Below are 23715 nucleotides of genomic sequence, written 5' to 3'. Positions count from 1 at the left end.
TGCTGGTTAAAAAAATGGAGAGTCAGGGATTGTTCTTGGTCAAACAAGCTGGGAATAAGCCCAATCACTGTAGCGCTGCCACCATCTTAGAGATCTGCCTTGGATTCAGCTGGTGACTGTGCAGGTCTGGGAAGCAATGACAGGCATAAGACATGTTGGTTGCCTTCTTCCATATAGCTGGTCTCAGCAGTGCAGCCAAAGGCCTGGCTGCTTGGGGAGAAACTGGGCCCAAAGTGGCCAGCAAAACCGTCTGGTGTGCTTCTGTTGCCTGGCAGTGTGTGTGTGTGCGTGTGTGCCTACACCCCCATTTTTTAGTTTATTGTACTGGAATTCTCATTATTACCAGCTTATAAATGGCAGTTCCAGATGAAGTGAAACCCTGCAATCAGTTTATCCTGAAACAACAAATGTTTACCAAAAGAAAAACAAAAGCTATGAAAAAAAGCCTTTTGTGATAGAAACCCCATTGGAGAGTCAATTGTTTTCTGGATATATATCACAGTTTACTATGCCCCTTCCGCACATGCAGAATGATGCTCTTTCAATCCACTTTCAATTCACTTTGCAGCTGGATTTTACAGTCCGGAATAGCAAAATCCACTTGCAAACAATTGTGGAAGTGGATTAAAAGTGCATTATTCTGCATGTGCGGAAGGGGCCTAGAGGGAATGCATTTTATGAGTATCCAGTTTTCTCAGGGGGAGAATGCTATCTTTAAAAGATGTATAAAATAAGAAAGGGATTGCATAACTAGGAATAATTCAAGAACATCTTTGCCTACCCCAGCACTGAGGGCAAGTTACCCAGTACTGTAATATCCAGGAAAGGTACAAAAGTTTGTTACTCTTGTCATTGGCCTGTCACCTGTACAGTATATCCTGTTGGTTCCAGTGGGTATATAGACAGCACTAAACATGATTACATCCCATTGAAACTAATGTGTAAACAGGTGGCTGTTCAGTTGTGACCCGCTGACCACGTAGGACAAGGCATACCTATCTTTTTTCCACATTGTCTCTAAATCTCAAGGGCAGTCAAGAGACACTAGAGATCCTCAATTATTCACTCTGTTCCAGTCCCAGATTTAAAGAGAGAGAGAGAGAGAGAGAGAGAGAGAGTGTGTGTGTGTGTGTGTGAGAGAGAGAGAGAGAGAGAGAGAGAGAGAGAAAGAGAAAGAGAGAATGAATTTCTAAGTAAGAGAGAACAAACTCAGCAATACTTAACGAAACAGAAGAAATCTCTGTAGGAATTCAGATTCTGACACTTTAACCCTCGGCATAACTGAAAAAAATTATTTTCTGCAACAAGACAGTACTTGCTATAATTTCAAGACCATCAAAGAGTTAAAGGGAGCAAATTTTTTTTAGAAAAGTTTCTAGCTGTCATTGAAATCCCAGAATGGATGGACATTACACTAGTTGGTATTCCTTCATGGCAAATTGAGGCAAGTAGACTCTTTGGCTTCTTGGGCCCTCAGAGCACACATATATGGGATGCTCCGTACCTGTTGCAGCCCATGTTATCATATCACATTAATGAAACCTCCAGTGCTGGATAAGCAGAGGCGTAGCAAGGGGGGAAAGCACTTGGTGCACTGGTGTCCTCTGCCCCCTCCTGCCCCCACCACGCCCCCCAGAGCACACGCCCGGTGTGTTATGCACCCCCGTCCCCTTGGAGCTACGCCTCTGTGGATAAGGCACTTACCTCACCTGAGGGGGTCATGCTAATCAGAGGAAGCAGAAGCATATGCAATCTTTTGTGTGAGATGAACCACCTCCACTGAAACAACTGTACTGCAGCCTTTATGCACAAAATTTTCATGTGCATATAACAAAAAGATTGTGAATGTTAAATTATTTTTTCCTACTGCCCAGCTATTTATTTAATAAAACTGTTTTCCTGACTCTTTCATACAATATACAAATCAGCACTGTCTATAACCCATGTAGTTATTCACAGAATAAAACACATACAGAATATAATTTTTTAATCAATGATTTTCACATTTTTTTCTTGTTTATTGATATTTCCCTATTAGGTGAAAGTTGGCAAATTCATAATAAAGATTCCACTCTAATATTGTCCTTATGTCTCTTAATGTTGCCACTAAGAATGGTGTAAAGCAAGGGAGTTGAAAATTAGATTTTATAAGCAGTTCATGTTTCAAGCTGACAAACATTTCAGAATTATGGTCAACCTTCAGTTACGATAATATTACCAGTTAACCCATAACAGAGCGTAAAAAGCAGCTGGTGCTTTGGGGGAAAATGTTTAATAATACAGTTAATACATTTAGTATTAACTAATAAAAGTGTCCTGTAAAAATGTCCTGGATATTAAATTTAGCTCAGGTGAAGTCAGAGTTGTAAATATTTGGGGTACAACCTAGCAAATGCAGTCTCCTGCACAACCCTCGTTGAAATTAATGGAGCAGAATATGCAAAGCCTTCCGGCAGAACTGTGGCTTTACAATGCAGTGAGGTAGACAATAAAATATGAATTCTCCATTCTATCTTCGCATAACATTTTAAAAGAAAATGATATCATTACATACAAAATGAAATACGTGATTAATGCTTCAACCTGTACAACTCAAATATAACATTTATTTTTAAAAAAAAACATTAGACTTTTAAACGATATGAGTGCATAAAATGTTCTGGACATTAAGAAAAACAGAAATGCATGTTGTTCCCCTCCATTTTTTGCACTTCTCAGTCTGTTTAAATAAACAAATATTTACAGCTTCAATACGAACAACAGTGCATCCGAACCAAACCAAAAAAAATGTGCATTTTAATTTATTGCTCCTGGCCAAGGCTTTGCTTTATTATTAGCATTTTTATATTATTATTTTATTATTTATTATTACATCCATTCTTTTCCCCCCAGCCATTTTGCAGCTCTATGAAATCAGATAGTCTGAAAAGCTCTAAGAATTCACTAGAGGGGAGGAAACTCCTAATGGATCTCAGGAATGCTTAGAAGTGCATTTTCTTCATGTAAAGTCATATCCATAGAAAGCAGGGAAGGCAGGCACTGTAGTGTTCAGCGATGTGCTTTTTCAATTTTCAGCTTAACGTCTGCACACACAGTAATCATGCAGCCCTTTGCAGAGGTGCGTGTTTCTCTCCCCTGCCTTGTCTAAAGTTTATTAGCTTCCAGGAGGCTCCCTTCAAATTAAAAGATGCTCCCAAGCCCATCTGCACCCACTTCTGCGCTGGGTGCACGCACACTTTGTAGCACTTGACTCTTCGCTCAGCTTTTCATTACCAGGATTTAAAGCCCAACCTCGCTGATAATTACAACCTGCAATCCTGCTTTGTGCGTGCGGAGGAGGGTTGCTCAGGCTATTTTTAGGCTGGCCCTCTTGAAGGAGTCTAGAAAGGAAAATAGGCTTTTGTGAAGGAAAGCGTTCCGCCCTTGCGCGCGCGCTCTCCCCCACTCCTTCCCTTCAAGGGCGTCTAGATTCTGAGATAATGCTGAGAACAAACTAACTCAGCACTGAAATGGATGCCTTTTGCCTTCGTTTTTGCTGCTGCCCTCCCGTCTGAGTGCTTCTCTAGCCATAATATAGGCCTGTGGCCGAACAGGTGAGTTCTTCTCCCCGAAACACACTCCAGTGGATGGCACGAAAAGGATTAAAGGCCGGAATAGAAGTGGGCGACCCTCTCCCCTTCTTGGCGCGCACCCTGGAATCCACAAATGCAGCAGGGGATGGGGGTGCGCGCGCATCAGCGTCCCCTCTCTAAACGACCACTAAACCTGCACTGACCCTCCTCACCTGCCTCTTACTATTCGCTACAATGCTGAGGTGCTGTCCTGGGGAGGGAAAATCACACAGTGGTCTTCCTCCCCCCCCCACCCCACGTCCCCACCCGCCATGGGCACCCGGAATTGACATGTTGAAAGCGAAGGAGCCTGGAAGCGGCTTCTAACTGGCTACAAAAAAGCCCTTGCTCCGGGCTCCCGCGCCTCTTGCACCACTCCACGTGCTTCAGCACATATTTCGCCTCTGCCTTGTGTGCAACAGGCACGGGGTTATGCCCTGAAGTCAGGCGACGGCTCCTTCCTTTGTATCACTTGTGAGCTGAGAGTAACCACACCCTGAGGTCCAACCAGCCTTCCTCCACTCTAAGCAACGCGCGCCTTACGGGAACCCCCTCTCTCCTGGCTGAGGCGCACGCGCGCCCGGGTTGGCGCCAAACGCCCCGCCTCATCCCATAAGAGGAAGGGATTCGCCAGCTTTAGCTTATTTAAAGCCGCCCGCTCGTCAATGCAAGTTCCTGCCAGGAGGACGTAAAGCACGTAGGAACCTTTCAAGCAGCCCGAGCCTCCTGCCTCCCTCTTTGACAATATTCCCCAGGAGGAGGAGCCTAAACTATCGACACAATTGGACAGCGGGGGGAGGGAAATAGGGCGCAGGCGCATTTGTTGCTACCCCCCCTTCTCGGCCCGCACCCCGCGCGAGTTCTCCGTCGAGGCGCGCGCCTTCTCTGGCAAAGGCTTCCATAGGCGGCCTCTCCCGGCGCGCGCCCGCGTCTCTGCCCCGCGGCTGCGCTCTCCCTGCAGGGTGCGGGCCTCGTCGAGTCGGTCCGGCGCGCTCTGTCTGCCCGCCGCTGGTTGGCTTTCCCCTTCCCCAGTGGGGAGGCGAGCGGTGCGGGTGGCGCTACCTGCAGCCGCAGGACTCCACCACCATGTCCTCGTACTGCTTGTACACGACGTTGTTGCCGGCGTCGGTGTAGAGGATGCTGATGGGGGTCAGCTTGGTGGGCACGCAGCAGCTGGGCGGGGTGGAGCCCGGGTCCATGGAGTTCATGAGCGTCTGGATAATGGCATGGTTCGTGGGCTCGAGGTGCGAGCGCAAGGGGAAGTCGCACACGCCCTCGCAGTGGTAGGCTTCGTACTCCAAGGGGGCGATAATCCAGTCGTCCCAGCCCAGCTCCTTGAAGTTCACGTGCAGGGCCTTTTTACTGCAGCGCAGCCGGGCTTTCTTGCCGTGCCGCTTGCCGTGCCGGTTGTGATAGGCCGTGCGCCTTTGGCGACGGGTCTGGCGCTGCTGCCAACTTGCAGCCGCGGGCGACGCCGGGCTGGGCACCGGCTCTTTCTCCTGACTCTCTCGCTCCTCGCGTAACTCCGCGAAGAGGTTCTTCCCCCTCGACTTGGTGAAAACCACCAGCAGCGCCTTCTCCTGCTGCGCCCGCGCGCTTCGTCCCAGGCCCATGGCGCGCAGGTCCAGCCACTGCTGCTGGGCAGTTCGAGGCCCCTCGACGACTCGCAGCTCCAAGCACAGCGGACGGGGGCGCTGCCGCTTCCAGGGCTGGTGTTGCAGCAAAGCCTGCCACACGTCGAACACTTCCCAGCTGCCGGGCGCCTTGTGCAGCTCCAGGGTCCTGGAGTCCAGGAGGCGACCCGAGTGGCAAAGCGACAGCTGCAAGCGGGCCAGGCCTGTCTGAGCCTTGGAGAAATGATGGCCGGGGGCTCTGCGGAAGAGCCTCAGTTCGGCTCCCATCAGCTCCTCTTTGTCTGAGAGAGTCGATACATCAAACAAATATTTCTGTCTCCTTAAGGCGGTGGGCGAGAGATCGTCTGCAAGATAAAATGCATAATTGCAGTCAGCTTCACCTCGGGGGGGGGGGGAGACACGGATATTGGGGTGGGGGAGAGTGATATAGTCCCATGTGCACTGGAATGCTCTAGCAACGGAAAGACCCGCCCCCTGCACGAGGGAGGAAGGCGTGTATTCAGCTCCTGAGCCCCCAAGGTGGGGGACAGCAGGAGCCATTGAAATCAATGACACGTCCATCTACCCCCTTTGACATCAATGGTTAAGCATTAATTAACCATTACTGTACCTTACACTCACGAGGCTCATGCTACACTCAGTTGGCAAGACCTGAGCAAGGTTATTAAGGACAGCGTGTTTTGGAGAACACTGACCCAAAGGGGCCCCACCAGTACAAAGTGATTTGATGGCACTTTGCACCCATGCGCACATATTTTTTTGCCCCAAATCTGCCAATCTTCCTTTACTGAAAAGGAATACGGCAATCCGAAACCGAGTAGTTGTTACATTGTGAACCTTTGTGATTACACTTATTTTCTAGTAAAGAAAAATAGCAGACTTCGGGGAGAGGCTTATTCTGGGACTGCACATTTTCTTTGAAATCCCAGGTTGTTGTTTCCAAGCAAAGGAGGATATTAGTCTCTCCAATTTTTTTTTTTTAAAAAAATGTATATCCTTCCCGTCACCAAAATGTATATCCTGCCCATTACAATATATGCAATACAATACATGCAGGGACTTTGGTGACGGGCAGGATATAAATTTACAAAATTTTACTGAGCTACCAGGTAGAGAGAGTGTTGGGGGCGGGGTGGGGCAGGGGGCAGGGAGGACTTAAGTACAATATTTCCCATCTAAACTTCAGCCCCCTCACAATTTCACGAAAGTGAAACGAGTACTAAGAAGAGTGTAGCCAGTCAGTTAACTGGCTATTATCTACTTGCTGAACGTTAAATTAAAAATAAATAAAAGATTGTGTGAGTGGAGAGGCTTATATTCTCAAGGAGACAAATCTGGGTTTCTTTTTTTGACACATTTGGTGAAGGCTGCGAAAAGCAAACCACATTCTCCCCCCCCCCCCCCCACTTTAGCTGCTTTCCAATAAAGAAAAGGTTTACAAGCCAGCAAATACAAAAATTCCCCGAGCCTCTGGGTTTCCCCCCAAGAGCTAGTAAAAGTCAGTATATATTTCAACAGTAAAAATGTCACCACAAGCCCTCGCCCATTCATTCCAATGCTGCAGTCCAGGCTGGGAGCGGGAGAGTGAAAGGGTTACAGCTCGAAGGCTAGCTCTTTATTGATTGCAAAAGTCACCAGGACTGGAGGGGGAGGCAGGTGCCCCAAGCTGCGGGCAGAGGAAGGGCATCAGCAGGAGGTGGGGTGACTGAATTGCCCATTAGAGATGGCTGTTTCTGCAGGGGGGTTGCACCTTTCTCTGGATTAGGCTGCTGCTAGGAGCTGGGAGCAACACACTGAAGAACTATACAGAAGAAATGAAAGGATGGCAGATTCCTTCCCAGAAGAGTCTTTTGAAGAAAAGCCTACATTTTTAGAAAGTGAAATCAACTGAGAGTAACAAACCTCCAGGAGCAGATGTGATATCAACAGAGCTATTCCAAGCCACAGAAATAGAGTCCATCAAAATCAAGACAAGAATATGATGACAAAAATGGAAAACAAAACAATTGCCAACAGCACACAAAACAATCGCCCACAGTTAATTTGCATTCCAGTACCCTAAAAAGGAGACGTCAAAGATTGCAGCAACTATCAGACCATCACATTAGCTCCTCATGTGAGTTGATGCACAAAATCTTACAACAAAGACTGTTACCATTTATGTAATGAGAAATGACTGATGTTCAAGCTGGATTCAGAAAAGGAAGAGACACTAGAGATCATATTGCAAATTACCAAATTAGTAAATTCGTAAATTTACTAATGCAGGCTCATCAGCTGAGACCGCCATTGCTCCCCATTCTGATCTGGCTGGCAGTTCTGCTGTGGACTTGCCAGCTGAGGCAGCCATCTTCTCCCCCAGTGTTGGTCACTTCTCCCCAGGGTTTCCCAGCTAAGTTAGTAATCTCTTCCCCCAGCCTGGGCTGGTGAGCCTGCTGCTGCCTAGTCACCAGCAGAGACAGCCAACTCCCCTCTCCCCTCCTGCAAGCACTGGTCACATACCCCCAGTGTTGTTCTGGGCTCACAAATTGAAGTAGCCACCCCTAATGCCAGCTGAGCCAGCCACCCCCACCCCCAATGCCCACCACCTCCCCCAGTGCCATTCAGGGCTGGCAAGCCCACAGCATACTGGATAGCTGATGTTTCCCCCCACCCCATTCCTTGGAAGACTTTCCTTTTTCTTTAAAAAAAAAGATAAGGTAAGTCTTCAAATATTGGGGGGGGGGGTGTAAACTACGCCTTTGCAGTCTGGAGAGGTGCTCTATCACTTCCAGAGTCCATTCTACTGCATGAGTAGACCAGGCCTCTGGGTTGGCCTACTTGTACTGCAAGAGCCCTTCGCGGATGGGGAGGTATAAAAGAATAAATAAATAAATAAATAAGAGAGGCCGGCAAAATGGCCAGTACCATTTCAGAATCCATGTGGGGATTAACATGTAGAAATTCTCAGGTACATCACCGAATACAAATCCCAGCAAAGCCTTTCCCAGACCTTCTCCTGCTGCCTGCTCTATTCCAAGTATGCAGAGGAGGGGTGCTCAGACAAGGGATCCACCTCCCTTGAGGCAGCCTCTAGCAATTCCTATAGTTAGTATAATTGACCCAGCGATCAAACAGTCAGCTTCCGAGTTCCCTAGTGTGCTTCATCAAGTCGAATGTTTAGTACAAAATTGAAAGGTGGTGCTTGAGAAACAAAATTCGATTCAGCTGCGGCCCTCTGGCTGCTGTACCATTTCTGAAACGTCTTGCACCTGCTTCCCACTCCCTCTCCTTCACCCTTTGTGCCCAGTGCCCTGGTTCCAAAAGAAGGGGGGGACACGCTTCCTTCAGGGCAAAGACTGTGGAAACTGCTCCTTCCATGAATCCCCCGTAGATGGGCCCTCCCCAGTCCAGCACTTCAAAGGGGCTTGCTACTGGAGGCCTTGCCAAAATGCTAAAAGATCAGGGTTTGTGCAGGGGGCTGGCAAGCTGCATGTCTTTTCTTGCAAGAATCCTTAGATTCTACTTCGAAACTAAAGGTTGAAGCCCAACGTAGTCAGATGCAGGGACAGTCAACAGTCTGGGCTGTGTAAGGAGTACTTTGGAATGCAAGGAGTACTGTGGGCTGTGTAAGGGCTGTGTAAGGAGTACTTTGGAATCGAGACTATTTCCAAATAAATTTGGGTGTAAAGCTGAAGAGTGTTGGGTATATATAGCAGAGTAGAACAGAAAAGACAGATTCTCAGTTGCTTTTTTATAACTGAGTTTACTAACTATAAGGGAGGGTTTCATGGAAATAAAATAAGAAATCTTTTCTTTCCTGTTACACATCTACATTACTGTACATTTGGTTACATCTTGATACCTATCTGCTGTCTCATATGATGTCAGTTACCTCATGTCTCCTCTCTGGTGTCCTGTCTGCTCAAACAAAGAAAATAGAGTTAACTTTATAACTTCAGATGTAGCTACTCACTAACATGTAAGCAATGGCTATCTGACTGACCAACAGCTAATCAATAGACCAGGTCATAAACAGTGACTTCAGCAACTTGTTTACATACGGTTAACCCTTTTATGACTGAGTTGTGACAGACACTTGCAAAATCCCAACAAAGAGGCCTTGTTCCAAGTCAGTAAGTATTATAATAACCTATCGTCCTTGACCCGGCTTAAAATGTGGAGCGGAACTGGACCGGCAACACTCCAACAGCAGCTCCTCGCTACTACGATGATCCCTAATTCAGCTTTGATTGACTGACAGAGCCACCGTTAGTCCCACCCATGCACAATTAGGGAGGGATGTCTGAAATGATGTCGTGCCGGTGCCTTGCAAAGATGACGCCATTTTTACTTCTCCCGGGTATGCAGAGGCAGGGTTGTATATATTCCCGGGCAGTTTGCCGAGGGTGTGCTTGTCTGCACCTTTACTGGGAAGGCTGGCAGAGCATTTCTCCTTCGACTGCTTTTAAGCTGCTGAAGGGAGAGAACACGCAGCATAGCGTCAGCCGCGTTTTCTGCGCCTATCGCAATGGCACAGTAGGCAAAAAAATCAACAGGTGAGGCCCTTAAGGGAAAATCAGTTCATTTATAATGATTGCAACTCCTTATAAATATGCTGTGAGGAATCCCAGTGGACTCGAGGCTTATAGCCCCTAAAGTAGCATTGATGTTTCGCTACTCCTCTGCAAATCCACTGAATGGTGAGAGAGTTTCACTATCTGGCTGAGGCAACTTCGGGAGAGCGGCTGTGGCTCCACGCTAGCGCACATGCTTAGCACGCAAAATGTCCTGGGCTCAGTTCCAGGCATCTCCAGTTAAAACGCTCAAGCAGCAAGTGATGTGAAAAAGATCTCAGCCTGAGACCCTGCAGACCTCTGCTATTAGCCTAACTAGACCCAACAGAATTTGATGAACCTGTAGTTTGATTCCTGAGAAGGCAGTTTCAAACGCTCATGTTCTGCTCCTCCTCCAGCTTGCTTGCCGCCCCCTTCCACATTTTTGACCACACCCATTCTCTTAAGAAACAAACAGGGCTTTAAACAATAGGGGCATCTACCTGGGAGGCGTCCTTTTCAGAAATCAGGTGCTGCCTTCATCTTCCCTTGAAAGTCTTAGGAACAGAGTCTGAGCCTGCACTGTATCCTACCATCTGGATCCCAGTAGCACATCGAGGTTTTAGCAAACGGCCTCTTCTGCACATGCAGAATAATGCACTTTCAATCCACTGTCACACTTGTTTGCAAATGAATTTTGCTATTGCGCACAGTAAAATCCAGCTGCAAAGTGCATTGAAAGTAATTGAAAGTGCATTATTCTGCATGTGTGGAAGGGGTCTACAGCTGCATTCCGACCACCAAATGTGCTCACTTTCACCATGGACAAGAGGCTATTGGTCACAGCAGGTACTTGGAATCACATTGTTGGAGAGGTACGGCAGGATGCCAGAAAGTCAGATTTTGAGGATACCCAATGGAGGGGGAGCTCCCACCTTTCTATGGTCTTCCCAGAAGCCTGAGCTAGGAGAATTCTAGTGATCTAACCAGAGACCGTGCTCAAAAAAATGTCACGCTTTGTAAGGCATGCGAACTGCGGCCCCAAAGCCAGTCTAACTCCCACTTGATTCCTGACTTCCTCAAAAACACGCGAGAACATGAACTGTGAGATGGGGTATTCAGACATGGTGTGTAAGCAGCCCCGGTCCCAATCCCGAGGTTATGGCACGGTCTTGATCCATCACACTCTCAAATTGTCCTGGAAACGGAGCAATCGGATGTCTCCCTCTTAATTCTTAGGTGGAATCGGTCAAGCAATACGGTCCCCTTGAGTTAGCACAGTCTAACCCACAACAGCTGCCTGCTCGCTCAGCCTCCCCTTTTGCCTTGGGACAATGAAGGAACCCATCCGGACCTCTTGAAGCCCCACAGCTGTGATGCAAGGGCAGGTCTCCTCTGCTGCCAGTGGATGGATTCTGTCCCCAGGTGTTTGAACACCCCGCCCGCTGCCTGTCCAGCCTCTCACTGCTCCATGCACATCTGTACAGGGTTAGTGTGAAAAATCTCTCTTGCCCCTGCAACTTGTAGCTTGTGCTGCTGGATTCAGATTCAAGCCAAGGATCAATTTACATTGATTTACATACATTCAAATCCCAGTGGAATTTTTGTTCCTGAGTGGTTATAGATGTTCCCCTCCCTCCAGTTAGGAAACTGTGAAAACTGCAGCTGGACTTTGCCTCCATACAGCTGGACTGATTCTTCCTTGTGTGTGTCACGATGGACACAGGAGTCAGGAAAGTTCACCACTTGTTTCAAGGGCCAGACCTCACCTCAGGCCTCAGCCCTGCTTGGTTCAGCTTCAACCAGAAAGCTTTGAGGAAAGCTTTGAGGAAAGCTTTGAAGAAGAGAAGCAGAAGAAACTCTCGCCAGAGTGATGTTTCTGAGGCCCCTTCCACACCTATAGAATAATTCACTTTCACAATGGTTTGCAAGTTGAATTTGCTATTCCGCACAGTAAAATCCAGCTACAAAGTGGGTTGAAAGTGCATTATTCTGCATGTGTGGAAAGGGCCTCAGTCCATTCAAAACCAGATTTTCTTTATTAAATTTATTTATTTTATTACATTTATATAGATAGTTTCATGACAGCAGTATCAATAAGGATCATATGAATAACAATCTCTCTCTTGCATGATAAAGGCCATTGTCTTTAGGGGGTACATATCAACTCAAAATTAAAGGGTGGGGATACAAATAAATAATAAGAGCAGTAGAGACCAATCTGGAGGACTGGGTTTTATTTCCTTCTCCTCCACATGAAGCCTGATGGGTGATATTGGGCCAGTCACAGTTCTCTCAGAACTCTCTCAGCCCACAAGGAGGAAGGCAATGGCAAACTATCTCTGAACATCTCTTGGCTAGAAAATCCTACAGGGTCGCTATAAATTAGGTGTGACTTGAACACAAGTGTGCATAGAATGTCAGCTTAACGTTGCAGTTGTATGCAAAGTCACTAAGCCCTTCCAAATCCACAGCTTTCGACTGAAGTAACTAGTCTGTAGGGGCCTGTGCTGTAAATCGCATTGTGCTTTCACTCTTCCATCAGCTACATGGTGGGGGAAGGAGGGTGGGCTAGAAAAAAACAAGAAACAGCAGGAAACTCTTTGATATCTTCGAAGGTTGTTTGGAAACCTTCAGAAGCGGCAGGAATGTCTTTCTTTTAAAAAAAATAGCATTGTGCCTAAATTCAGCAGGATCTGGGGGCTAATAACTTTGCTGGTGGTTTATCTCTGCCACATTTTCTGAAGAGGGGCAGGGAGATGGGCGGCACTATATTCTCCAATAAGAACAGATTTGCTTATTTATATAACACCATGTTTAATTGGCTTTTCTCCCAAACGGGAACCAAAATGGCTTACATTATCTTCTTCCCTATTTTATCTTTACAACCCCAGTGTGAGGCAAGTTATGGTAAGTGTATGTGAGTGACTAGCCCTCAGGGGCCCTTCTGCACATGCAGAATAATGCACATTCAATCCACTTGCACAATTGTTTCAGCGTGGATTTTGCAATTCCACACAGCGAAATTCAGCTTCAAAGAGCATTGAAAGTGGATTGAAAGTGCATTATTCTGCATGTACGGAAGGGGCCTTGGTCAACCAGCAAACTTTCATGGCAGAAGGAGGGAGTTAAACCCTAGGCTCCTCTGATTGTAACCCCCACACTTGGCACCCAGTGCTGTTCAATAAATTAGAATGTACTAAATTTCTTGACTCCCTAGCATAAGCCTTATTCTCTGCAATCCAATTGACTTTTGGGAAGAATGGTAACTGAGTGACCATAGGGCAATCATTCTTTTAACCTAGCATACAGTGCGGGGTTGCTGTGTAAATGATAAAAAATGAAGGTAAGAATTAAGGAGCTCTTCAGAAGAAGGGCTGGGCTGTTGTTTTTAATGTGCTAAATAAGTCAGCTGTCCCTTGGGTCACTTCCAAGGGGGTAGTATTTTAGCTAGCTTCTCGCTCATCCTGGCTTTCCGCTCTTCCCCAACACCAGGCGAGTGAAGGCATCACGGAAGGGTGCGGGAGCAGAGGGCAGGCAGCAACCCCTGCCTGGACAAACCTGCCTGTCGCTGGGGGAGAAAAAGGAGGCTTATACCGAAAGGCTGGGATCATTTCCGAAACACCGCCGGTGTCCTTGCTTTTATTCCCAGACCCTCCTCTCCTCGCCTTGCTTGTTTGCTGGAGTCCAGGCGGGCCCCTCCTCTGAATGGCAGGTCAAGTCCCGAGAGGCCAACCGCGTCCTGCGGGCTTTGCAGCCTGGCAAAATCCTCTCCCTCGGGGAGCCCGGAGGATTCCCTTTCCTTCCGTTCTCCCGGAACTAGAGCCCATTTGCGGTCCGGAAGCCCCTTGAAACCTCCCCTCCCAGAGTCCTCCCAGGCCCCTGGCCTGCACAGTAACAGCCCTGACAGCTCCCGGGTCGGAGGCCTGGCCTTTGCAGGCGCCCTGGGTGGCATTGGCGCCCAACCCCCCCCCCCAACCCCCACCCCAGGACTCCAGCAGGCGGAAGGGAGGCGCTGCAGGCCGGCCCTTGGCCCCTCTCGCTGGCCTCGGGAGGGAGAGCACAGAGCACTGCAGAGCTCACCCCCGGCAAAGGCAACCCACGAAGTCCTCCCTGCAAGCCCAGCTGCACAGCTCAACCCTCTGCAGCCTTCACTGAGAGTGGGGGGCCTTCATGGAAACGGTGGGACTTAATTCAGAGTCCGGGAAGGGGGTTGCAGCAGCGATTTTTACTCCGCTTTGGAGAACCCTGGGCTCATGCTGCGGAACGCTTCGGCTGGGTAGCTGCATGGAGACGCCCAGGCTCGAAGGCTCACAGCCTCTAGAGAGGAGACCGGCTGAGCAAATCCTGGGGCTGCCGCCTGCAAGCAAGCCTGCCTTGGAGGGGGGGGGGGGGCACAAAGAAACGCGGCCAAGGCCGGAGAAGGGGTCCTCCTGGTTCGGTGCTGAAGCCTCACGCCCGCCCTTCAAGAAGAGTCCCTGCCTTTACGCTGCCCAGAATGGCAATCGGGCCCAGCCACGTGCAGCGCCACCCCTCCGCTCCGGCCACCTCTAGGCCATCACCAGGACCAGATGGTGAAATGGGCTGCACCACCTTAGACTGGGGGGGGGGGGGAGTATCGTATCTAATGCTCCCTTATGGGAAAAGTCCCTGCAAATCAAGTAAAAAGACCACATTTCAGTAAGATGTGAAGCGTAGCCATTCTCAAGGAGTACTAATATTCTGATCGTGTTGTGAAAGTTGGAAAGATGTACCCGCTCCCCTCCAATCTGAAGTGGTACGGTCCACTTAACCCCTTGCTGCCTCATTGCCACCCCTTTCTGCCACAGGTCAACGGTAGAGCTGCGCGACCCGAGCCCCGCAGCGGTTTGTTGCAATAGCCGTCCAGAGGACTGAAAGGGGGGGGGGGGCGAAGGCTCAGACTCTCTCGTTGGCTTCTATCCCAATGAATTCCATTAAAGCTCCCCCCTGGGAACTACTCCACACATTAAAAGCAGGACGAGGGGGGAAAGTATCTGGGTGGTACCGTTTCAATTGCCAGTGATGTTTTTAAATGCTCGGATTTTTATCTCTGCACTGCACCAAGAAAACTAGCAAGTCAGGGAGCAGGCTTTGCTAAGGCTCTTTGCCAGGTTAATTTTATGCGCATAAAACAAAAATTACCTATCCCATCCAAAACCTCTTTGCAAGGTCCCCTCCTCGGTGAGCTAGTAGTCTTCCTGCAGATAGTTTCCGCGATCACCTCAATCCCCCACTCCACAAGTCTGAAGCGATGCAATTCCAGATCCGCCACCGTCTGACTCTCAGAAGTTCCGATCACTGAAATCGCGGGACAGACGGCAGGTGCCGGAGTCGCGTTCTTCAGGAATCCCACCCTCAACTCGCAACTACTGGGTTTCCAGCCAGATCCCTGCCCGCCTTCGATCTCTCCGGTGAAGATCACCAACCCAACAGAGAACAAGAGAGACCGGTGGAGGTCCTCAGCGCCTCCCTCCGTTTGCAACAACAACAACAACAAAAAAAGCCCTTCCCGGCTCCCACCAAGTCAACCCATTTGCAAAAAGGCCCGGGAACGGCTCGCTGGTCTCTGGGTGACCCATCCCGCAACGTCAAGAAACGAGAAGGAAGGCGAGGACAGAAACCGCTCAAGTCCTCATGCGCAAGTCCCGTTGCTGCGGGGGAGTCCTTTGGCCGCCGACTTCCAGGAATTGGCTGCGCGCCCAAGACCGGCCGCACGAACGGCAAACGCTGCTCCACCTCCCCAAAGCCAAGGAGATTCCTCGACTCTCACCCCATCCCCCACGCAGGACTACCCAGCTTCAGTGGATGAGTGGGTCAAGCTCCGGGCGCTGTGGGGAGGGAAAGGAGAGGCGAGCCCCACAAACCAGTTTGCGCGCGATCCCCATGCTGGTTAGGCCGGTGGATTTGCAGTTGTTCTCCGAATTTACGTCAAGGAAACAAAATGGGATTCCCCACCTTGCTATTCAAACAATCTGGCGCTTCTCTCTCTCTCTCCCCCCCCCCCCCCCCCAATAAAGAAAGGAAAATGCGAGTTCGGAACTCCTTTGATCAAAGTTCAGGCACTGCAGTTAAATAGAAGCGACTGGTTCAAAAAGGCTAGAGCAATCCTAAAACGTGTTTACTGAGAACTGGGTTCAATGGAGCCTACTCCGAAGTAAGTGTGCCTCGAATAAATCGAACCATTAAAGGGGCAGTCCTATTCACACTTGTGCCACAATAAAGTATTTTGGAACATATACCTTTACTTCCACGTGGACAAATTTGGGATGGCCATACACGTGTAGAGGCCTACCCAAAACAGGAATCCACATATTTACAAGCCTTCTCTTTTTGCCTTCAATAAGGGCTCCTCCAATTATTCTACGTCCACCCTGATCTCACTAATATTTACCTTTTATGCCTAATATTAGCGAGATCTGGGTGGACCTGGAACAATGAGACGCCCCCACTTAATGGGCAGGAATCGCATTTAAAACAGCTTTAGTCCGGTTTCCAGCCCACCCATTTGCTGGATTTGAAAGCTCCTTGCTCCTACCGGCCAAACACATTTGGAGGCACACCGTTTCTTTTCCGGGTTTTCCAAATACATTGGGAGGGAGCCGTGATTTTTCAGGCTAGCAAAACTAATTACATGTTAGTAGTAAGTTACTTAAAGTCTACTTTAGAGTAACCTTCTAAATGCAACAGAAAAGAGAACAAAGAGCCCCCCCCCCCAAGAAAGCCTTTGAAGACTGAAAGAAGAGGGGCAGAAGTGTCACCAGTTCTTTTCAGCTGCTTGATAAGAGCTTTGATTTCCCCAGAAAGTCCAGGTACAGCTTTGGGAAATCCGATGCAAAATTCTTTTGGCTTAAATTTCATAGAGTTTGGAGCATTCCCTCCAGCTCCTCAGTATCCCTGGGGAAAATCGCCTGGGGAGATTGGGGGGGGGGGGGTTAAACCTTTCATATGGAAGGCTGGGTTTTTTTTCCTGCAGACCTCCCCTCCGCTATCAAAGAGTACAACTTAGTAAGGGCCTCTGGCGAGGGCTTGTTGGGGGGGGGGGGATCTAAAAGGACTATGAAAGCGCTTCCGCACTAACAATTATACTTCGCACAGGACAAGAATACTTCGCACAGGACAAGACATCGAGTCCCTGCGTGAGAGCCAGGTTAAAATCCCCCATGACTGGGCAGTTACTCTCCCGGTGTACTTCATAAGGACCTACTCGAGAGTAAAGTGACCCTGAGATCCCCTTGCAGGGCACAAATTGTCTGAAGTAGCTACCAAGTCAGGTGATGCTGCGGTTCCCCCCCATAGGGCAGCATCGATCCCATCGGAATAAGCCCCACTGGAGGGAACGCGCCTGACTTTCCTAAATGAAGATCCTAACCGACGGAGGGGGGGGGGGGGTCGACAATAGGACACGCCGCCCAAGCGAGGGATTCAGAAGCCCAGCATTCATTGGCACGAGCCTCCATTCAACCGGACGTGGCGAGACGCAAGAGCTGCGTGCGCCAATCCTAAGCCAATGCCCATTCAACAAACCGCTTTTAGCTCAGGCGAGCAAGCCGGGATCCTTCTCCCTCTGATCCCAAGTTGGGACCAAGGAAATTCGGCCAGTCTAGGAGAAAACATGGGCGAGAAATCTGGCCCTGCGGATTGCTTCCCCAACCAGACTGCCTGCAGGCCGATCCTAAGATTCGTACGCGTGGGTAGGATGGGGGAAGAGGAGGAGGAGGAAGAGGCGGAGGAGGAGGGTGCTGGGGACGCAGCAGCTGCAGAGAATCCAGGCGAGGCTTTTGCGGGACCGATGCGGGCTCCCTCCAGGCTCCAGGCTGCTCGGAACAAGCGAGGGGGCCGTGCCCCCTCTCTCCCCCCCCCCCCGCACCTCTTCGCGCAGCGGGAACCAGATTGCAACCTTCTGCCAGCCTCCCGCGTCTGGTCCGCATTAGCGTTTTTACAACGGGGCTCCCCCGAATCAAATGCGAGGTCACCACATCATTAAGCGCGGGCGAGTCCCTCCTTCCCCGTTAAAATACTTCCCTGCTTGGGTTTCACTCGCCTGCCGCCAACGACAACAGCGCCCGGGCGGAGGCGATCCGCAAATACCGCAGCCGGTCCGCCTAGAAAGAAACCCGCAGCTTTGCGCAAACACGTCGCCCCGCAGAAGTAGGCCGGAGGAGGCCGCATTCCTGAGCTGCTGCAGCCACGGGACACGGCGGCCCAGCCCCGGCCACATTCTGGCCCCTCCACCCAAGGGAGGAAACCCACCCGCCCCACCCATCTGCCCCGAGGAGATACTGCAAGGCCAGCTTTTGCAAAGGCCAAGAGAAGCTGCAAGATTTTCCCCACAGGGATGTTCCTGCAGCTTCTCTTGGCCTCTGCAAAAGCTGGCCTTGCAGTATCTCTTGCTGGCACTCTTCCACAGGAGTGCCCTTCCGCACATGCAGAATAATACATTTTCAATCCACTTTTGCAATTGTTTGCAAGTGGATTTTGCTATTCCGCACAGCTGCAAAGTGCACTGAAAGTGGATTGAAAGTGCATGATTCTGCATGTGCGGAAAGGGCTCCAGCCCTTTCTCATTGCTCACATTCACCACTACAGCTTCGCTTGTGAAAGGCTCCCAGCGCACAGTGCCACCAGCATGGTGTGCGAAAGCGTCCGTCTCACCCTCTACATCGCCCCTACTCTAGATTATTCCTTGAGCCTGGGAGACTGAAAAACGTCTAGGGTCCCAGACGACCGCACCAAAACGCATCAGCTGCTGCTGACAGAGGGGGAAACCACAGGGATTGGATGCGGAGGCGAGGCTGGGATCAAAATCAAATCTGCATTCGCCAGTTTCGTTCAGATCGGTCCTCACAAAGTTCGCTGAACCCGTCAGGGCTCGCTTCCCTAGAGGCATGATGCGCTTAGGATCGCGCTGCGCACGGTGAGGCGGCGATCCTAAGCGTACTCGTGGCATGATCGTCCCCTCTAAAACGCCACCGAAGCCCCTTTAGGACCGCGCCGGTCGCCGAGCTTGCACGGATATCGACGGCACCACGTCCCGTCCGGGGCCTGGCTTTGGAGTCCGCTTTGAATGGCAGCTGCGACTTGCCCCTGGAAGCCCGAACCTCCCGCCCCCCTGAAACCCCAATAAAGGCAATGCCAGCGTTGAGCGTTCAGGCCCCACAGATCTTCCTCCCCCCCCCCCCCATTTGCGCTACTTATGAAGTTTGTAAATCTCAGCAGCTGACACCTGGGTTAGTCCCGGCGCCTGAAGAGGGGAATAAGTCCCCTCGGGAATCATGCGTATCCAAAGGAGGACCCCCGCCCAAAATAGGGCAGCCCCCCGGGGGGGGGCTGGCTGGGGCTACCTTTTGCGCGTCGCAGCCACACCGACTTGTCCCGCTTTGCTGTAGAGCAGGCTTGGGGGAGAAGGGGGGGCGAGCGTGGCGGGGGTGAGCCCTCCAGCCCCCCAGGTGCGCTCGAACGAATTCAGCGAAGTACTGTCTGATCTCGCCACCGTAACTGGGAGTGGGGGGGTATATTGGGTGGGGGTATATTGGGTGGGTGGGGGTAAAGCTCACTCCACCCCACACCCCTGTCCACTTTGCTTTTCAATCCCATGTTAAAAAAAAACAATAAACCGAGATTGCCGGGTTTGATAACCCGTCAGGGAATGATTTTGTGAGAGATCCGCGTGCAACCCAACCCAAATAAGCAGCTAGATTGGAGGCGGCGGGCAGCGGCCTATGTTTGGGCGGGTGGGGGTCGAGGAGGTCTTTGGGGGGGGAGTGGGGAAAATGGACACCCCTGGCAGGGACTGATGGGAATCGTAGTCCATGAACCTCTGGGGTGCCAGAGTTGGACACCCCCGGCAAGCAGAAGGGCTGATACGAAATTTGGGGGGGGGGGGGGGAATGTTGCAATGCAAGACAAACTGATTTCGACTCCTGTCCGGGATCTCATGGCAAGATGCATTCAGAAGAAGGTCACGTTGTCTGCAAAAGACTGGGTCGGGACCCCTCTGCGCTGAACTGAACCGTGGGCCGGGCACGCAGGCAGGGAGGTGGGCTGGATTCTCTCTCTCCCTCCTCCCCACTGGCCCCACCGGGTCTGAAAGGGGGCTGCCACTTCAGAAGGACGGAAGTCCTCTTGAAGTCCTGGCTGCTGCTGGCGCTGCGCGATTGGCCGACCGGTCCCCCTTCATTATGGGAGACTAGACAACGTTTGAAATGTTATGACAGGAGCCCTCAATTAGATCACTGAGTTGAACCACTCCAATCAGCGGCTTGATGCTAAGCAACCCTCCCAGGGTCCCGCACCAGGTCACAGCCTGTGACACATCAAATCAAAATCAGTGGGGGGAGAGAGGGGGGCAAAGGGGAAGGGGGCAGAGCCCTCCCGCTCACGGGCCCCCAACGACCCGCCCAGGAGGGAAGATCCCGGGAGAGGCTTCCCCGTTTAGGGTCGGGGAGAGCTCCGTTCCAAAATACCCCTCTCTGAAAAAAGAGGATATTTTAAAATGGGAATATTCTGAGGAAACCCCCCCCCCCCCCGCGTTCCTCTCAAACCAGTTCATCTGAAGGGTTCCACCAGAATACCCACTTTTCAGCTTTGCAGAGGAAGCAGCGCCAAGAACTAGTTCGTGGTGATGGGGGAAGCTACAGAAAGACCCACGCACTTCATCCTACCCAAGCAGTAGGCGTTGGGGGGGGGGGGGCTTCCCTCCTTTCTTCCGGCCCTTGCGGATTTCCTGGTGAATCTGATAAGAAATACATTGACCCAATTAAGGGAAAGTCTCGGGCATACCTCAAGGCCTCTCCAGCCCCCCCCCCCCCCAGTTCAAAAATAAGCTGGGGGGATTCTCTAGAGATCAGCGCCTGTGTTTCTGGGCGGGTTGGAGAGAGCCCCCCCCCCCCCCAGAACACGTAGGGTAGACGTGTTCCTGTACCTGTCTAGGATAGGGAGGGGACAAATACCCGCTATTCGGCCCAGAATCTGAACTGCACTGCAGGGTGGGTGTGCGCCCACGCCAAAGCGCTTTCAAATAAGCACAAGTGAGATTTCTTCTGGGTCTTCTCCCAGCGCATGAGATCGATCGCTCCTTTTTTCCTTCTCTCCCTTCACAGAAGTCAACACCGAATGAGACATTTGAGGGAGCTGATAGAAGCAGAAAGGAGCCACAAGCAGATTTTTCGGAAAGGTTTTTTTAAAAAATTTATTCTCTAATAAATAAATAAATAAAAAATAAAAAATATAATAAAATCAGTCTCAAATACAGCCAGATGATTGGAACACCCCCACCCACCCCCGTCCTCCCCGGTTTAAACAGGCTGGAACAGCAGCGGTGAAAGAGACGTGAACAGGACGGGGGAAGAGACTCCGGAGAGTCGGAGTGGAGGGGACGCAGCGAGAAAGAGCGCGTCTGCAACGCGACCGGAGAGAGAAGCCCAACCACCCTGATGCTGAGGGGCACATTTCGCGCGCAGTCCGGAGCGGGACTCCGAAACGAAGGGAAGCGAGTGAGCGGCAAGACGGGGCGGAGGGGGACCCGATTCCGCCGGGTTGTCTGTGCGGCGGCAGAACGGAGCGGCGTTTCCCTTGAGGCCGCGGGGAAGCGGGAAGGCGGGCGGAAACTTCCTATCTCTACTTTGGAGTAAATTCCCATTCACCAAAGGGCGGCAGGATACCCTGCGAACCGGTCCGGGCTGAGCGAGTAATGGAAGGTCACTGACGATGTTCATTAGGGACGCCTCAAACGTCGGTTCACGGACAGGGCTTGGTGGGCAGGGAGTCCCTTCTACCCCACCTCCCTCGGGGACAGCCAGCCTGAGCGAGGCAGAAGCGCCCCCCCCCCCGCCCTCTTGTTGCAAACCAGCCCCGATGGGGAAGGGCGGGGGCGCGTCCGGCTGGAGCAGCAGTCCTTTTGCCCTGCGCGCCCAGGTCCGTTTCCCGGAGCTCCTCCGGAGGCGCAGCCGGAGCTGGAGGAGGCAGCAGGCAAAGCGCGCAAAACCGCGCGCGCTCCCTGGATGCTCTTCCCGGCTGGCGGAAGCCGCCTGGCCGCTGTCGAGGGGGCGCCCCGAGGGAAGGGGCAGGGAGAGCTCCGGCCGGGCTTGCGACGCGCCGTCCGCGCGGGAGTGGAGGCGCCGTCCAGGAGGCGAAGGAGCCCAGCCTCGGCCCACCAGGCAGCCCCTGTTCCCGGCCGGTCTGAGGGAGCTTCGCCCGCGGGACCCCCTCGCCGAACCCTTGGGAGGCGCCCCCGCGAATAAAGGATCGGGGCCCTGATGAGATCCCAAAGGAGCGGGCGGCGTCGAGGGGCCGGAGCTGCTGCTTACCTCGCCCGCGGTCCACGAAGCTGGTGACGGTGTTGGCGGCGCGGGAGGCGTGCAGGAGGCTGGCGTTGATGCGCAGCTTGTGGGCCAGCGCGGAGGTCCGGTAGAGGGCCAGCATGTAGTCGGGCGGCTCCAGGAGGCGGGCGGGCGCCTTCAAGCCCTGGCGGCGGCTGCTGCTGTGCGGGGCCCGGGCCGGGTCCGGCGGCTCGATGGCGGCCTGCTGGCAGCCCGGCAGCTCCCCCCAGAAGAAGCAGCAGGCGAGGCAGGCGGCGGAGAGCAGGGCCCGCGGCGCATGCATAGCGAGCGAGCCGGCTGCTGCCCCCCCCGCAGCCACGCGCGCCGCCGCCGCCAGCCCAGCCCCGCTCCGCTCCCTCCGGCCGTCTGAGCCGCCGCGCCCCCCGCGCCGCAGGCCACAGCCCCGGCCAGCCCGCCCCTCCGCCGCCACGCCTCCCCCCGCCACGCCTCCCACCCCCACCCGTCCGTCCCCAGACCTCTTGCGCCGGAGCCCCTCCAGCCGAAGCCAGCCCTTCGAGCATGTGCAGAGTGCCTCCCACTACCCGCTTCCGGGCACCGCCTCCCGCTCGAGGGAGGTACCTCCCTAAGGAAAAGAGCACGGGCCTTACCAGCCCCCGAGTTACAGGCACAGGCTCGCATCGAAGGATAGAAGCCAAAGAGAGCTCCTTCGAGCATCTGCAGAGCGCCCAGTCAGCCCTATCCCAACCTGGAACTAGAAGGTTTAGACACCTTTCCCTGGGAACAGAAGGCAGAAGCTCGGGCCCTGGGACGGACGGGCGGGCGGGCAGGCGGGCGGGCAGGCGCTTCTGTTTTTTGAGGCACCCCAGAGGGCCTGAAATTGTCCATCCTTGTGGGGGATGTGGCCACAGAGTGCAGGAGGGAACCCCCCCCACACACACACACACACACCGAGTTTCTGCAGTGAAAGGAAGAGGGCGGTAGGCCACCCAGTCCCAAGATGCGCTGTCAAAAGGCATCCCAAATCAAGGAGGTGCAACCAGAAGGGATTCTCTGCACTGGAGCAGAGAGGGAGCAGGAGCCAAAGTCTGTGGCTGAAGCACCAGCCCTCTTGCCGGAAAAGGGATGGCCAAGAGGTTGATTGTAGGGAGTCCAGGTGCTCTGTGCATGCTCAAAGGCACCATTTTGCTTGCCTGCGTATTCCCTGGAAGAGCCTGCGCTTCATTCAATGTCTGGAATCAGAACAGCTGTCCCAGATTCAGGAGTGCATAAAAGCACAGGTTGCCACCTTCCCTTCCATCAGTCAAACCTCTGAGGCTGGCAAAGTGAAAAAGAGCCCCCCTCCCCCGCCCCATTCCCCTTAGATATTCTGTTCAACCCCTTCTTTCCCCAAGAACTGTGCCTGCACTCCCAAGTCTATCTTGGCATCTTTGAAAGCTGAACACTTGATGTCTTGCATTGGGGTCCCTCAAAAGCTGAGATGTTCAAAACACTGTCTTCCACACCCCTTATGGAAGTCCCATGCTTGTAAACACAGTGGCAGAACTGTAAAATACAGGCACAGACATTATTGTGGTTTTAATATTTGGAAACGTCGTGGTTTTCAAACTGGGATCTTATTTGTGACTGGCAAACTGAG

General features: G+C 51.9%; 1 protein-coding gene across 1 annotated transcript; it reads right to left on the bottom strand.

Moving 5' to 3' along the window:
* Nucleotides 1–1972: 1972 nt before the first annotated feature.
* GDF6 (growth differentiation factor 6) lies at nucleotides 1973–22471 on the bottom strand. Its single transcript, XM_048508623.1, has 2 exons — nucleotides 22107–22471; nucleotides 1973–5589 (listed from the first exon to the last, which is right to left on the bottom strand). Exons 1-2 carry the CDS (start codon nucleotides 22399–22401, stop codon nucleotides 4670–4672), a joined length of 1215 nt encoding a protein of 404 aa, XP_048364580.1. The 5' UTR covers nucleotides 22402–22471; the 3' UTR covers nucleotides 1973–4669.
* Nucleotides 22472–23715: the final 1244 nt, after the last annotated feature.

This window comes from Sphaerodactylus townsendi, linkage group LG09 (assembly GCF_021028975.2).
Source record: "Sphaerodactylus townsendi isolate TG3544 linkage group LG09, MPM_Stown_v2.3, whole genome shotgun sequence".
Classification (NCBI taxonomy): domain Eukaryota; kingdom Metazoa; phylum Chordata; class Lepidosauria; order Squamata; family Sphaerodactylidae; genus Sphaerodactylus; species Sphaerodactylus townsendi.
This window is presented reverse-complemented; position numbering and strand designations above follow the sequence as displayed.

What these genes read in the sequence shown, in the direction of transcription:
- GDF6 (XM_048508623.1), bottom strand. Translation starts at nt 22,401, where the DNA reads ATGCATGCGCCGCGGGCCCTGCTCTCCGCCGCCTGCCTCGCCTGCTGC. An exon ending in CTTCGTGGACCGCGGGCGAG is followed by an intron (nt 5,590 to 22,106) that starts GTAAGCAGCAGC and finishes TTTATCTTGCAG; the next exon opens with ACGATCTCTCGCCCACCGCC.